We start from the raw sequence: 15,877 nt of genomic DNA, 5'->3' as shown, positions 1-15,877 counted from the left end.
GGGACCTGGCAGCTGCTTCTGGGAGCTGCACAGGGCTAGGGCAGGCAGGGAGCCTGCCTTAGCTCCGTCCTTCTGCTCCGCCACCGACCGGACTTTTAATGGACCGGTAGTGCTGACCGTAGCTGCCAGGGTACCTTTTCAACTGGGAGTTCCGGTTGAAAACTGGACGCCTGGCAACCCTAGTGTGCACGTGCATTCATGTGATTCCCCCTCCTTTCCCCCAAATGTGTGTGCCGAGGATCTGTTTGTTCCATTAGGGAATGAATCTAATGACAAATGTTTGCAAAATCCTAATTTAGGGCTTGTCTAGAGGGGAATATTTGTGCACAGTAAGCCAGGGTGTGAACTTAAAGTATACTAGTTACTCCCCATGTGGATGCTCTTACTGTGCACTAAGTGTCCCCCCGCAGGCAATTTAGTACAGTACAATTCCAAAGTGCATTAAGCTGATGTGCACAAAGGCACTCTGAGTGCACAGTAAGAATGTCCAGTCAGGAAATCAATGCATTTTAAATTCATACCCTAGCTTCCTGTGCACTGATTTACCTATGTAGACAAGCCATTAGATTAATCTATAACAGTAGCAGTTTAACATTTCCCAATTCATCAAATGTATTATTGATACATTGTATAGTGGGGGTAGACTATTTCTTTTGGTCACCTGCCTTGTAGGTGTTAACTCACATTGAAGTATGAGTTAAATTGATTTTGTGTATGTGTAGTGTTTTTTGTATCTTGGAGGTGAAAGGGAGTTCGCAGAGATGGAGTATTGGTGCGAGTGAATAATGTGATATGTGGGTGTTGAGGAAAGGTAAAGAAGGTTCCTTAACTTGTCATTCTTCGAGTGATTGCTCATGTGTATTCCGCAATAGGTGTGCGTGGTTGCCACGTGCACTGGTGTCAGAAGTTTTCCCCTAGCAGTACCCGTAGGGGAGTGCCCCTAGCAACCCCTGGAGTGGCGCCTCATGGCGTGGCATATGGGGCGCTGCATGCTCCCCCCACCCTCAGTTCCTTCTTGCCGCCAGTGAAGGTGCTTTGGCACTGCTTTGCTGTAGCTTGTCCCCAGAACACTTGTTCGTTAACTGTATGTGACCTGTAGTTAGTACTCAGTTAGATTAGTTTAGTTTAGCTAGTGCAACCTGGGTCGGGTTTTAAGTCATGTGACACTTGTAGGCACCCGATGCTAGTGAGTGAGTCGCACGTGGACTGTCTACGCTCTTTGGGTGAAACTCATCTCGGTGATCCCTGTAAAATTTGCAAGTTGTTTAAGCCTCAGACCGAGAGAGAGAGACATTAGGCTCCGAGGTATGCTCATGGAGTCGGTGTTGACCCCGACTCCAGCGTGCCACTCCGAGTCGGCACCAGGCACCGCAATGTCGGTGCGCAGCGACCCCCCGGCGCCATCTACTAGTTGGCACTGCTCCCCATCCATGGGACACGCCAAGAAGGCTAAGAGGCCTTCGCCGCGGAGGCACTTGAGTAAATCTGGGGCAGAGACTAGACCCGTGATTGCAGTCCTCAATCACCATTGGCCTCTAGACCTCCAACTCAAGTCAAGCGGAGTAGCCCAGCCCAGTCGGAGCAGGCTTCCCCGGATGTCCAGATGCCCTCCACGCCGGAGGCCCTGCCCATGGACATTATGTCCATGCCGGTACCAGGAGCACTGCCAGTGTTGGCTCCATGCTCCAGAGGCAAGCCACCGCTGGGATCTCTGCAGTCGCCCCTGACTCAATACTGGTCTCGGTCAAGGGAACATTCCCGACGCCGTTCGCCGCTCAGCAACCGTTCCATGCGTAGTCCACGTGAGTCGCCCTCAACTCCCACCAGGTTGTCTGGCTGGGTTCTGTATGACCAAAACTCCAGGCACCACTCTGCCTCGAGGAGTGAAAACTGACAGGACCGAGGCAGATGACGCTGAAGGTCCTCATCTTGGAGGGGCTATCGTAGCCGGTCGCGACACGAACGTCGATGCCATTCCCATTTGTTGTCCAGCTCCAGGACCCCGCCACGGCACCATTCCTGCAGCCACGGGTGTTGATCGCCGGCAAGTCACCGTCATGGATTCGCCCATCAGAACCAATCACTGAGCAGTTGTTACTGACGGTACTGGTCCTCCCCATCGAGGTTGTGGTTTCAGGGTCAGCACCGCTCCCAGCGCCACCGCTCCTCCAGGGACAGTGGGGCAGGTCGTACATCAGGCCAGCGTCGCTTCGTAGTCGTCCATTGATGGGTCAGGCCAGCCAAGCCAAACAGCCCGCTCCCCGAGTGCCACAGAACGTGCAGTTGCACTAGGCCCCGTGGCTGGTGCAATGGTACCAGTGGGCACTGTGGCCCCTGATGCGGGTTCGTTTGGTGGCTGGAGCCTCAGAAGTGCCGTTGGCCTCCCTCTTCCAGCCTTTGGGGAAGGAGTTGGTGGGACGTACATCCTCAGCACCAGGCCCGGGAGACCAACCAGGTGGTGGATCCTTTGGTGCCAGTGGACATGCAAAGTACAGCGCCGGCCTCCTTGCCCTCGCTGATGAGGTGATTACGGCCCCTCCTCCCTCTGTCCCGCAGGAGGAGTCTAAGGCCCACCAAGAACATTAAAAAGGGTGGCATCAAGCCTCCTCTTCCAGGCAGAGGAGGTGGAGGAGCCCTCGGACTTCCTGTTTATACATACTGTCCGCCTTGGTACCAGGCAGGGTGGCTTTGCCTCTCCACGAAGGGGCAGCAAAAATTTCAAATGCCCTGTGGCAAACCCCAGCCTCATTTGCCCCCATCTCTAAGAGAGCGGAACACAAGTATTTTGTGCCTGCCAAGGGGCATGAATACCTATACACCCACCCTGCCCCTAACTCCCTGGTGGTCAAGTCGGTCAACCACAGGGAGCGGCAGGGCCAACCAGCCCCTACTTTGAAAAATAAAGATTCAAGGAGGCTGGGCTCATTTGGAAGAAAAACTTCTTCATCCTTGAGCTTCCAGTTACGGGTGGCAAACCGTCAGGCGTTCCTGGGCCGGTAAGAGTTCAACCTGTGGGGCTCTTTGCCCAAGTTCAGGGACTCCGGGCAGAAGCGTGACAGAAAGGAGTTCAAAGCGCTGGTGGAGGAGGGTACAGCGGCTGCCACGGTAACCCTGCAGGCACCGGCAGATGCAGCGGACATGGCCGCGTGGTGTCCATGAGAAGGACATCATGGCTCCTGCTCTCTGGGCTGTCCAGTGAGGCACAGATCTCCTTGTAGGACCTCTCATTTGATGGCAAAGCTTGGTTTGCGGAACAAACAGATATAAAACTGCATGGCCTGAAAGACACCCGCACAATTTTTCAGACTCTGGGCCTCTGTGTTCTGGCTCCGGTTAAACCTAAGTTTAAGCCACAGCAGGCTCCCACCCAGCCCACCCACTCTAAATACGAGCCCACTTATAAAAAGTCGCAGGACTATAAGAAACTCCTGTAGAGGCAGTCTCGGCCTACCCCACAGCCTGGGTCCTCCAAGGGCAAACAGGCAGGGAAACGGTGGTTTTGACAAGATGCCCGGGGGCGCCCTGCCAGTTCTCATCAGGGATCCACCCACAATAAAGCTTCCCTTCTCTGACTGGTTGTGTGCTTTCCTCCCGAACTGTTTGCGGCTAACCTCGGACCGATGGGTCCTCAACACCATCTCCCAGGGTTACATCCTCCAGTTTTCCTCCACCCCCATCCTTCCTGGCGGACCCCTCTCATGAGGCTCTGCTTGAGCAGGAGGTGGGGCGGCTCCTTGGCCTAGGAGCGGTGGAAGTGGTGCCAGCGCAGTTCAAATGCAAGGGATATTACTCCTGCCATTTCCTTATTCCGAAGGCCAAAGAGGGGCTTGTTCCCATCCTGGACCTGCGAGGCCTGAACCAGTACATGATGAAGCTTGAGTTCCGCATGATCTCCCTGGATCCCAGGGACTGGTACGCTGCCCTGGTAGGTTGCGTACTTCCACATCCATATAATCAAGGGACACAGATGCTTCCTCTGTTTCACAGTTGGGCAGGAACAATACCAATTTACGGTCCTCCCATTTGGTCTGTCCACTGCCCCAGAGTATTTACAAAGTGTATGCCTGTGGTGGCGGCCTACCTCAGGCGCCGTGGGGTCCAGATCGTCCCCTATCTGGATGACTGGCTGGTCAAGGGCAGCTCCCGGTCGCAGGTGCGGGACCATGTGGCGCTCCTTCTGTCCACGTGCACCACTTTGGGCCTGTTGGTAAATGACACCAAGTCCACGTTAGTCCCAATACAACGCAGTCCTGGATGCTGCGTTGGTCAGAGCCTCCTTCCCACCGGACAGGGCTCGTCGACATGGTCACAAGGTTTCCAGTGACAACAGCCAGAGTGTGCCACCAGCTCTTGGGTCACATGTCGGCATGCACATATGTGGTCCACCACGCCAGACTCAGGATGAGGCCCCTCCAGCTGTGGTTGGCCTCGGCATTCTCTCAGGCCAGAGACAGGATGGACAAAGTCCTCGCTGTGCCCAAACCGGTGATCGCCTCCCTACAATGGTGGTCCTCCCCAGGGAACATGCTCCACGGGGTCCCGTTCAGGGGCAGGCCCCCGTCAATGGAACTGGTGTCTGATGCATTGGACCTGGGGTGGGGAGCCCATGTGGGGGACATTCAGACCCAAGGTCTGTGGTCTGCGCAGGACCTGGCCCTCCACATAAACGTCAAGGAGCTCAGGGCGGTGCAGCTGGCGTGCATGGCCTTCCCCTCGCACCCGGAGGGCCGGGTGGTCAGGGTTCTCACGGACAACACGGCCTTGATGTTTTACATCAACGGGCAAGGTGGGGCCTGATCCTCTGCCCACTGCCAGGAAGCCTTCAGGCTGTGGGACATGTACCTACAGGCCTATCGCCTACCAGGCACCCGGAACTTGCGGGCGGATCACTTGAGCAGGGACTTCTCCTCTCAGCATGAGTGGTCCCTTCACCCAGAGGTGGTGTACAGACTTTTCCAAGAGTAGGGAACTCCCCAGGTGGATCTGATTGGGACCCGCAGAACCATCACTGTCTCTGGTTCTGCTCCGGGGAGGAAGGGCTGGGATGGGGCACTATCTCTGATGCCTTCTTCCTATCCTGATTGGGCCATTTTCTCTATGCCTCCCCCGTTCCCCCCCCCCGCCCCCGTTTCCCACTGATAGGCAAGGTCCTGGAAAAGATAAAGACAGATAGCGCCCGGGTTCTACTGATTGCCCTGGCACAGCCCAGGCAGCACTGGTACAGGACCCTCACGGGCCAGGTGGTTGCCCCACCGTGGCTGTTGCCGTCCTGCCCAGACCTGCTCTCCCAGGACCAGGGCCGCCTCCTCCACCCCAACCTAGCGGCTCGCCACCTCACCACGGTGTGCTGCTCAATGGTTAGGCCAGGAGGAGAGGACGTGCTTGGAAGGGGTTCAGCGGTCCTCTTGGAAAGCAGGTGACCCTCCACGCGCCGGGCCTACTTGGCAAAGTGGTCTTGGTTCTCCCGATGGGCGGATGAGTGGGACGTTTTCCCCGTGGCTGCCCCGATCCAGCTCATTCTGGACTACCTTCTTCACCTTAGAGCCCAGGGCCTGGCGCCCTCATCCATCAAGGTGCACTTGGTGACCATATCAGCCTTCCACCCACCAGTGCAGGGCCACACAGTATTCTCCCATGCTATGACTGGCCGATTCCTTATGGGATTGGATCATCTCTTCCCGTTTGTCAGGCCCCCAGTCCCACAGTGGGACCTGAACCTGGTGCTGGCCTGCCTCACGGACCCCCCGTTTGAGTCGCTAGCTACATGCTCCTGGTCGCATCTCTCGTGGAAGGCAGCCTTCCTGGTAGCGATCACGTCAGCTAGGCGGGTCTCGGAACTCAGGGCCCTGACCTCTGAGCCCCTGTACACAGTGTTCCATAAGGATACGGTCCAGCTCCGCCCACATCCTTCGTTCCTCCCGAAGGTGGTCTCTGCCTACCACATGGGTCAGGACATTTTCCTGCCGGTCCTCTGCCCCGAGCCCCATGCATCTAGTGAGGAGCGCCGCCTCCACATGTTGGATGTGCGATGGGCTCTGGCTTTCTACGTGGAGTGGACAAAACCGTTCAGAAAGTCCTAGCAGCTGTTCATCATCTCGGCTGAATGCATGAAGGGTCGGCTGATCTCCACTTAGCAGCTCTCCAATTTGATCACATCATGCATCCGCACCTGTTATGACCTGACGGGAATCCCCCTGCCGTCAGTTGTGTGGGCACACTCAACTAGGGTGCAGGCCTCCTCGGCGCCTTTTTGGCCCATATCCCCATCCAGGACATTTGTGGGGCTGCTCCATGGTCTTCAGTTCATACATTTACCTCGCATTATGCGATCAGCTCCCAAACCAGGGAGGACGCTGGGTTCAGCAGGGCTGTGGTCTGTCCCGTGAATTTGTGAACTCCTGCCCACTTCCAACAGATATAGCTTGGAATCACCTAATGTGGAATAGACATGAGCAATCACTTGAAGAAGAAAAGACCGTAACCTTTTCCGTAACTGGTGTTCTTTGAGATGTGTTGCTCATGTCTATTCCACATCCCGCCCTCCTTCCCCTCTGTCGGAGTGGTCTGGCAAGAAGGAACTGAGGGTGGGGGGGAGCGTGCAGCGCCCCTTATACCGCGCAATGGAGGCGCCACTCCCAGGGATTGCTAGGGGCACTCCCCTGCCGGTACTGCTAGGGGAATAACTTCCGACACCGGTGCACGTGGCGAACACGCACATCTATTGTGGAATAGACATGAGCAACACATCTCGAAGAACACCAGTTACGGGAAAGGTAACTGTCTTTTCCTTGTTATACGGGTTTGCAGGGGTTGTAAAATGGCCCTTAAGCAACCATGGCCCATTATAATCTGTGCCCTTTACATCCCTGGAACTTGTGCTTGGTAATTCTGGGCTGTGGAATGATCCACTGGCATCCAGATAAAGCTGTTGAAAGTTAGGGCTGCTTTATCTCACATCAGGGGCTGCATTGGCTCCAGAGCATCACAGAATATGGCACTTTAACTGTTTATCTCGTTTTCTTATGGCATATTCAATAAACCTAATTACTGTAGCACCTCACAGTCTGGTGGCTGTCTCCATTCCTAGGAAGACTATAAACTTTTTTTAAAGGAAAATTTATGCTCATTAGAAAATGTTGCAACTCCCTATTTTAAAAAAAACAACAAAAAACTTCACCACACTAAGACTGAGAACTGGTCTTTTACAGCACTCATAGTATTTGTTTTTATTTAACTAGCAGTTATGATTATTAGAGATGCTGACATAAAATGGATATGACAGTTTTAAAAACAGAGGTTTCTGAATTTAAATGATGAATTGTTAATTATCTGAGGTTACAAAAATGAAAAACATAACATTGGGAAACAGGTATTCACAAATAATAGAATACCATCTGGGTCTAAAAGCAAAACAAAAAATGCTGATATGTCAGTGTTAAACAAAATAGTAGCAGCAGTAGATAAACTATTGGTTTACATGAAGGCCATATTGAAGATCTATGTTTTATTAGGGTAGATTTCGTCTAGTCACTAACTGAAGTAAGACACGAGGAACACTGAAAATACATTGCCTGATTTTTAGAACTGTGTATGCACAAATGCATGTCACAGTTTTTGTGAGTGCACAATTCTAAAAATCTGGCTTTCACTAAATACATTTGATTAAATACCACAGAACCCACTGATTAAACACAGTGTTTGTAAGCCATTTGTACTCTGACTCTCAGAACACATTGCTAATTATTACGATCTTCAGTAATTTTTGCAACACTTGGTGTATGTATGAAGATGATAATTTTTAAATGTACAATAAAAAATATTATTGATGCTGCTCAACTTATAGTTAACTTTTATTGAAACAGCCTCTTTCTGTGCTACAGACAAAAACAAGCAAATACCCAATACAAGCAAATCTGTCCTTTTTTTTTTTTTTTTTAAAGTGAATGAATTATTTTCACTCACATTTTTTAATTGAGAACCCTGTGAAGGATTAGTGATACCCAATGAAAGTGCTGTGCAGGAGAGCAGGCACTGTGGAATCTTCCCTCTACAGTTGTGCCCATCCTTGGGATTATCTGTAGAAGTCAACTGTCCCATCAAGTAGTGGGACACTTTAAGGCACACTGTTTTGTCAGTGTGAATGCATTGAGTTTGTTGCTATATTCTTACAATATTTTTCTTTCCAAAAGACGACAGCCTTGCACAGTCTCTGAAGTTTTCCGGTTTTGTTGGGTGCTGTTTGTTCATGCAAAAGGTAAGAGATTTGTTAAGAATGACATTTGCTGCAAACTTTCTTTGTTAGCCTCCAGTATAGCTTATATATGAATAAAAAGGAGTGGTCCTCGAACATCAGATAAGCATCAAAAAGTTCAGCATATCTTAACCCACTGAATTTCCTCAGAGAAGCCATTCCACAACAGACCCCGTGACCCTCTTTCTCCCTGCCTTTACTTTTCCAGCTTTACCTTTCCACACATTTTTAAGATCAATGATGAGCTCACTTAGTCTTGTAACTTTCATGTTGGCTGCATTTTCAGCTTTCCCAGCATTTTGTCTCTCTAAAAAGGGGGAAGCCTCTTGAAACTTTTGTGGATTCGTGTTAAGATGTTCATGTTGTGGATTTTCATGTCCATTGGTGACCAAGATAAGACCAAACTTTTCTTGTATTTCTAGCTACACTTAGAGAATAAAATACTATTAAATACTATTTCCTATAAGCTTAGAAGGGTAAATAATGAAATTGTATAAATGTGGATGTTCTTCTTTCAACAGTTATCACAAATAATATTCTCATCCTTTTGGCTGCCCTCTTAATATTTTATTTATTGATTTATTTTTAAATGAACACATCAGAAATGTAGGCAGTATTCAGATAGCCCTATAACATCATACAAGTAGGGCCCTACCAAATTCATGGTCCATTTTGGTCAATTCATGGTCACAGGATTTTAAAAAATCATAAATTTAATGATTTCAGCTATTTGAAACTGAAATTTCACAGTGTTGTAATTGCAGGGGTCCTGATCAAAAAAGGAGAGGGGTGTGTGTGTGTGTGTTTGTTTGTTTGTTTCAGTGTCACCAGGTTATTGTAGGAGGGGATGCGGTACTGCTACCTTCTGTGCTGCTGCTGGCGGCAGTGCTGCCTTCAGAGCTGGGCAGCTGGAGAGTGGCGACTGCTGGCCGGGAACCCAGCTCTGAAGATAGAGCCACTGCCAGCAGCAGTACAGAAGTAAGGATGGCATGGTATGATATTGTCACCTTTACTTTTGCACTGCTGCCTGCAGAGTTTGGCCCTCAGTCAGCAGCCGCCACTCTCCGTCCACCCAGCTGTGAAGGCAGCAGAAATCAGAGTGGCAATACCGTGACCACCCTAAAATAATCTTGTAAACCCCCTGCAACTCCCTTTTGCATCAGGGCCTCCAATATGAGAAGTGCTGGTATCCCTTGTGAAATCTATAATAGTCTAGGGTAAAAGCACACAAAAGACCACATTTAATGATCCATGACACATTTTTCGTGGCTGTGAATTTCATAGGGCCCTACATATAAGAGAACCTTCTGTATACTTGCACCACCTCATCCCAGAATACAAATGAGTGCCTTGGCAACTCACATGATCTCCTGTTCAGTTTGTCCACTGACGCCAAATCTATCTACAATAGATTTGGAGTTTCATTTTTCTCTCTTAATTTTTAAATACACAATCAGTTCTACACACATCAGTTTGCATATGTTTATATTAAATCTCTTCATGTTGGTCCACCCACTATCTTATATTCAGTCTTCTCTGTATTTTTAACATCTTTCTGCTTGTATTATCTTTATACAGTAGGCATTATTTTTGTGTTGAAAATGTGCTTATTGGATTCATTTGCAGATAATAGATCTATTAAAAGATAAATTTCAGTGCTTATACAGCAGGCGTTTCACTGTCTGTGTTCTTAACCTGTTGCTATTGTAGTGAATAAAGCTATGTGTATCTAATGTGACTAGCTGCATTTTGTAGAGGCAAATCTGTTTCCTTTAAATAATTTAATCAAAACTTCTCTCTAGACCAAAATAAATTGTCTTGTCTTTGTTCAAAATCCTCTCTGTCAATGCGCTTCCAAAGAAACAACTACAAAGACGTGTCTCTTTTTTAAAATTTCCTATGGGGAGTAACCCTGTGCTGTCACTAATTCCTATGTTGACAAAAATATAGACTATTACACTATTTAATAATTACAAATTGCATGTGACTTTGAAGGTCAAACTAGATGATCATTAAGGTCCCTTCTGACCTTAAAATCTGTGAGACTTGTAACTGAGCTATCTTAAACCCATCGTGAAAGGAGGTGGTTTACCTTGATATGGCTCAGTCTTTTTCTCTCTCAAATCTGGATGTTATGGTGCTTTTGCTTACTCGGTGCCCACTTGAAATAGGGTTTGGTTGAGAATGAGCTCACTGGAACTCAATACAGGTAAGATAGAGGCGATGCTTTTTGTTTGGAGAAAGCATCTAAAGAGAATGGCAGGGATGATGCTTACACATCTGACTGAGAGGGTTTACTCACAGTTAGATTAATAATTTAGAAAGGCTTTTGAATCTGATAGATCATGGCATGAGCCTTGGCGAGCAGAAGTACTGTCTTTTTTATACGGTTGATGCAATAATTTCAACTTTTTCTTTGATGTGGACTTTGCCAAGGTTGTTCATGCCTCTGTCACCTTAATATTGGATGACTGTAATGCACACTACATGGCTTTGAGGGCCATTCAGAATATACAGCCAGTGCAGGATGCAGCTGTCTGCAAGGAGCCTTTTACACCAGCGTGTCAAAAGCTGTACTGACTTCTTATTTGTTTCACGTGCTATGCAGGGGATTTACGTTAATATTTAAAGCCCAGTGTAGTCTTTGTTCTAGCTGTATGAGAAACTTCACCTCTTCCCATGGAACCCTCATAATTGATTAGTGGCTGAGTTATCCTGGTTCCTGAAATCGAACGTCTGGAGTCTGCATGCAGAGCATTTTCAGTGGAAGGGCTTTGACTCTGGAATTTGATTCTTCCACTAGTATAACCAAACCAAAGTTTGTTGACTTTCAGTCACAGTATAAAACCCATCTGTTTTACTCCAGCGTTTGTCTGAGTTCATTCTGGGTTACAATTCTGCTTATATGGCATCTCAGGGAAGTGAGAGAGTCTCTCTAGGTTTCATTTAAGTTTGATAGTCAACTAATTTTGTACTATTGTGCATGTGCCCGTAGCCATTGTGTTGGGCCCTTTTTATAAAAGTAATGATTATTAAATCCATTTTGATGTCTTAAAGGGCACTGGCATCATTGAATACATTGTTCAGGAGGCAGCTGCTAGTTAAGAAAGCTGAAGGGTTTTTTCTTTTCTCACATACATTTTGGTATCTGCCAGAGAGCAGGTGTGGAGGAGGAGGGTAGGATGCAGAAACTTCGATGGTTCTTGAAACTTTGAGACAATCATTTTTAAGTTTACTTGAGTGTGGGTGAGAGTCTCCTAATATCCTACACATGAAGTTGTTGTTGTAGCTTGCAACTGGAAGTTGGTAAGGATAACCTTAGTCATTTAGTTTGCTCAAGCATAATAAATGCTGGGTGACTGGTTCTTATTCCTTCTTTTTATAACTATCAGAGTTTTCCCTTGTCCCGGACACCACGGAAAGAAAAACAAGACAATGGGAATATGGTTTAGCTAGGCCACCGTTTTATTTAGTAACACATCTGAGAACTACCCAGCAATAACTTGTCTGGTGCAGATCATCCTTTGTAATCTATTCCACATGGTGGAAGGCTGCAACCATGGGGTTATGGTTGGGGGTTGTCTCCTTGCTGTACCAGACAGTGCTGTACCCATTTCTCTCCTTGAGCGGTTGCCTTTTCCTAATGTGCTCCGATTCTGATTTATCAGGGAACTGGACTCTGCATTTAATAATTACCTGCACTGGGTAGCTGCCATGTTGCAACAAAATGAATTTAATCTAACCTACCCCACCATGCCTGGGTTGCTGAGAACAAAAACAAAAAAACACATAACCCACAAACCTCTCTCCAGGCCAGTCTGGCAGTGAGAGGGGAAAAAATTATTTCCTCGCACCAAAAAGGTGGTAATGCCCATAAGTCCCCAAAACCTGGTTTGCCCCTCACATCTCCAATTTGGATTAGAATTTCTTCCCAGGCAGGGTGAAGGGTTTATCAGACCTTCCCTTGGGTGCACTGGAGAACAACAGGCGTATGCTGGTTACTCTCATATCTAGCCAGTCTGCCACAACCCTCATTCCTCAAGTCCACAAGAAGTCTGAGTTTCCAGAAGGATGGGAGGAAACAGGGAAAGTGGGGCAATCCTTAAAGAGGCCATGAGTTTTCTTTTTTCTTCTGCTGGCCCAGACAAATCTTTGCCACCCCTGAAGCTGATGAGGAACGGGGGGTAGGTGTTTTGTCATTTGCTTCTGCTGGATTTATAATTAATATTTTTCACTAGCTATGTATTTTTGAGCTGGTACTTTCAGTGGTGAGCAACTTCTGGTTCACAGCTTAACTTGTCTGCCTAGAATAGAAGAGATCAGGGTGGATAAAAATTGACTTTTTAAAAATAAAAAAATTGGATTGTTTTAGTTTAAATTAAAATGCATTTTCTTTTAAAAATAATCCTTTTTAAAATTGAATTTGATATTGTGACAACCTGTGACAACCTGTGTTAAAGCCTGTACTCTGTTAATATCATTTAAATACAAAACATTAACATTTGAGGAGGGCTCACTCATGCAAGATGAGTAAAGGGAGCTGCTTTTAAAATATATGTAGAATCAGGGGTAATGTCTCTGAATTTGGGGTCAAATCAAGCTTCGTACTGCAGTGTCATATTGCATTAGTATATAGGTATATTTCATTCTTTACAATAGAAGAAGCACTGTTATTTACCGGTACATTTTTCTGAATGTCAGTACTTTGCATTTCTGTTGTGCAGAAATGATTTTGCTTTAATTATTTTTTGTTTCAGTTTAGCTAGTAGGTGCAGAGAGAATATTTTATCCATTTGAACTAATTCATTCAAACTTGAGTAATTTTTCTTATGTTTTCAACACAATTTGAAGTAGTTATTTATATTGAGCTGTATAATTGCTTAAATAAACATGTAGATACACAGTGTATGCTCCCGTTTAGCAAAAAGCACCAAATTTAGTGTTAAAGCTGTAGTCAGTTTCAAATCTGCATGTTTTTATGGTTATACTAACATATGAGATTATACCTTTTAAAGTCAATGTTTAGTTCAAGGTTTCTTGCTTGGTCTTTGAAATCATGATAAAATTGTTGATTTAAATCCCGTTGATTTAAATTAATCTGGTCTGGCATAGGTGCCATATAACCTATAGCATCCTACAAAGAAAGGGAACATTTTATAATATTTGCAAGCCTAAAACACAGAATTAGTAGTGATATAAAAGGGGGGCAACAAAGATTATTACATTAAATTGACCTTCAGGGTCATTAAAGGCACTTTTTTGCTTTGAAAGTTGCTTATTTTGTTTTGAGGGTTGACCATTATCCTTATCATGGCAACCACACATCGATGACAAGTTGGGGCTTGTCTGTGCAACAAGCTTCCCAGGCTGAAGAGCAGTGTGTGCAACTTCCTTTTCCAGTGTAGAAAATATAGCAGATTTGCTAGTTCAACCCTTTTTTTGTCTGGAGCAAAGTAAGTTAGCGACTGGTTTTATTTGATTTGTAAGATTAGTACTAAGATATTGTAATCTAGTATCATTGCTGTTTGTGTTGCTCTTTATCTTGCTTGTCAGAGAATCACTCTTTAAACTATCTCGCTTGGTTTGTTTTCAGTTAAAATGGAAATAAAGCGTTTTTCTTACGGCATTGAACAGAATGTAATTGGTTTTCGATTTGGGAAGGGGAAAATAGTAGACCATTGTTTGAAATGCTTTGGACCGGGGAAATATAGCTTGGAATAATCGTTTGGTTCCCTTAAAATTAGATTTATTCTTGACTGTGATGCTGTCAGTGATTATTGTTTTACTTAACTTAGGCTTTCATTTTACTGCTGCGACATAGCACCTACTTAATTAATAAAAAGTAAACAGTATCATTTCTAGAGCTTGCCTTGTTCTGACATTTGCTTAATTGCTTGCAAATAGATCTGTAAATAAAGAGTATAACACTTAAATAAAAGAACATTCAGGATACACAAAATTAGAAGAGTTTGATCCAATTTGTTTTAATTAGCCTAATGATTTTTATATCAAAGGAAACGTATTCTAATTTACATGTATTTGCCTTTATATATCTTTATCTTACACAATCTACAATTTTTATTACAGAACTTTAAGCATCAATGACTGGCAGAAAAGACAGTTAATGAATAGCTTAGAGGAATCACCTATTCTAAACTCTTTCATTTTAATAAAGGAAATGAAAGTAATTGGTGAATTTAGCTTTTGAAGTCCATAGCGATTGATTTTTTTTTTTTTAAGAGTTCCATTGATAACATTGGAGGTTATTATTATTAGACTTTTCAATTTGGAAGGGGTAAATAAAAAACTACATAAAATTATATAAAATAAGGAAAGCCTCTCCCCACTGTGCATTGTCTGTCTCGTCTGACGCACTCCCTGCATCCTCATGCTGGGTGCAGAGGGGTTCTGGTGCAGGATGTGGCAGAGCCAGGCAGTGGAGCTGGTATAGGCAGCAGTAAAGCCACATTTGTTAGCTTTCTACTAGTGGAGATTCCTGCTTCATGGGTGAATTCACTAGGGACGTTCTCTACCCACTTTAAGTTCCTTTTGCTCTGCTTCACTGCCACAAAGTGAACTTGGCAGGCTGGAACATCCAGCCTGTTATGTTAACATTTTGTTGGTTTTGTTTTCAAAACAGAATGTAATAATAACCAGTAAAGTTAACACTATTCCTAAACACACACAATGTTTATCTGTTTATCATTCCCTTTTTCTATCAGATATTTATTACAGTCACCAAAGAGAGAGATCTTGAGAGATGATTCTGCATTATGATTATTGAACAAATCTGAAGAGTGAATTGTTTTCTGAATTCTGAAGCTGACATTGTAAATTAACCCTATGTATATTTCTAATCACATAGGAAATTTTCCCATGATCAGTGATGACTTAGTCAATTCCTACCATCTCTTGCTATGTGCTTTGGATCTAGTATATGGAAATGCTCTACAGTGTCCTAATCGTAGGGAACTTCTGAATCCTACCTTTAAAGGTATGTAGAAAAAAAGTTTTCTTCAATCCAAAACAATGAAAGCTGCTAAAACTAAATCCTTTTTTTGAGACTGTAGGGCAGAGACTAAATAATAGAATATTGGCTTAATCCATGAAAAGGACTAAACATCTTGAAGGTATTAATTCTTTGCTCTAAGTGGCTGTACAATTTAACAGGTTTCTATTATACAGTATACTCTGAAATAAACAACTGGAATTCATTAATGGTGCATAGAAAAGCCAGGAATATCATTTACAAAGAAAGCACCATCGAGGGAAGCTAGCAAATCAACCACTGCTTTCTCCTTAAAGACAATAGACAGTGACAAAATAGAAATTGACATGATAAACACATACAAATAATTAAATAGTGAAATGTTTCCATTGAGTCAGTAATATAACTTTTTTCTTCAGACCTAAACTTTTGTTTACAGTGCAGTGGGGAGGAAGGGATAGCTTAGTGGTTTGAGCATTGGCCTGCTAAACCCAGGGTTGTGAGTTCAATCCTTGAGGGGGCCATTTAGGGATCTGGGACAAAAATCTGTCTGAGGATTGGTCCTGCTTTGAGCAGGGGGTTGGACTAGATGACCTCCTGAGGTCCCTTCCAACCCTGGTATTCTATGATTTAGCTTA

The 15,877-nt window shown here is 45.3% G+C and overlaps 1 protein-coding gene across 4 annotated transcripts in view; it reads left to right on the top strand.

Annotated features, from left to right (window-relative positions):
- The window catches only part of RBL2 (RB transcriptional corepressor like 2), a 53,798-nt gene that overhangs the window by 13,187 nt on the left and 24,734 nt on the right, over positions 1 to 15,877 (top strand). For all 4 annotated transcript variants that reach the window (XR_005588758.1, XM_039502917.1, XM_039502916.1 and 1 more), the window contains exons 4-5: positions 8,190 to 8,254; positions 15,117 to 15,245. Coding sequence is in view for 3 of the 4 variants with exons in the window: in XM_039502917.1 (XP_039358851.1) it covers positions 8,190 to 8,254; positions 15,117 to 15,245 (194 nt within the window). In the remaining variant the exon portion in view is untranslated. The remainder of the gene's footprint in view (positions 1 to 8,189; positions 8,255 to 15,116; positions 15,246 to 15,877) is intronic.

Source organism: Mauremys reevesii, linkage group 16 (genome assembly GCF_016161935.1).
Source record: "Mauremys reevesii isolate NIE-2019 linkage group 16, ASM1616193v1, whole genome shotgun sequence".
In the NCBI taxonomy this organism is placed as follows: Eukaryota; Metazoa; Chordata; order Testudines; family Geoemydidae; genus Mauremys; species Mauremys reevesii.
Note: the sequence above shows the minus strand (reverse complement) of the source record. Positions and strands in the feature narration are given on the sequence as shown.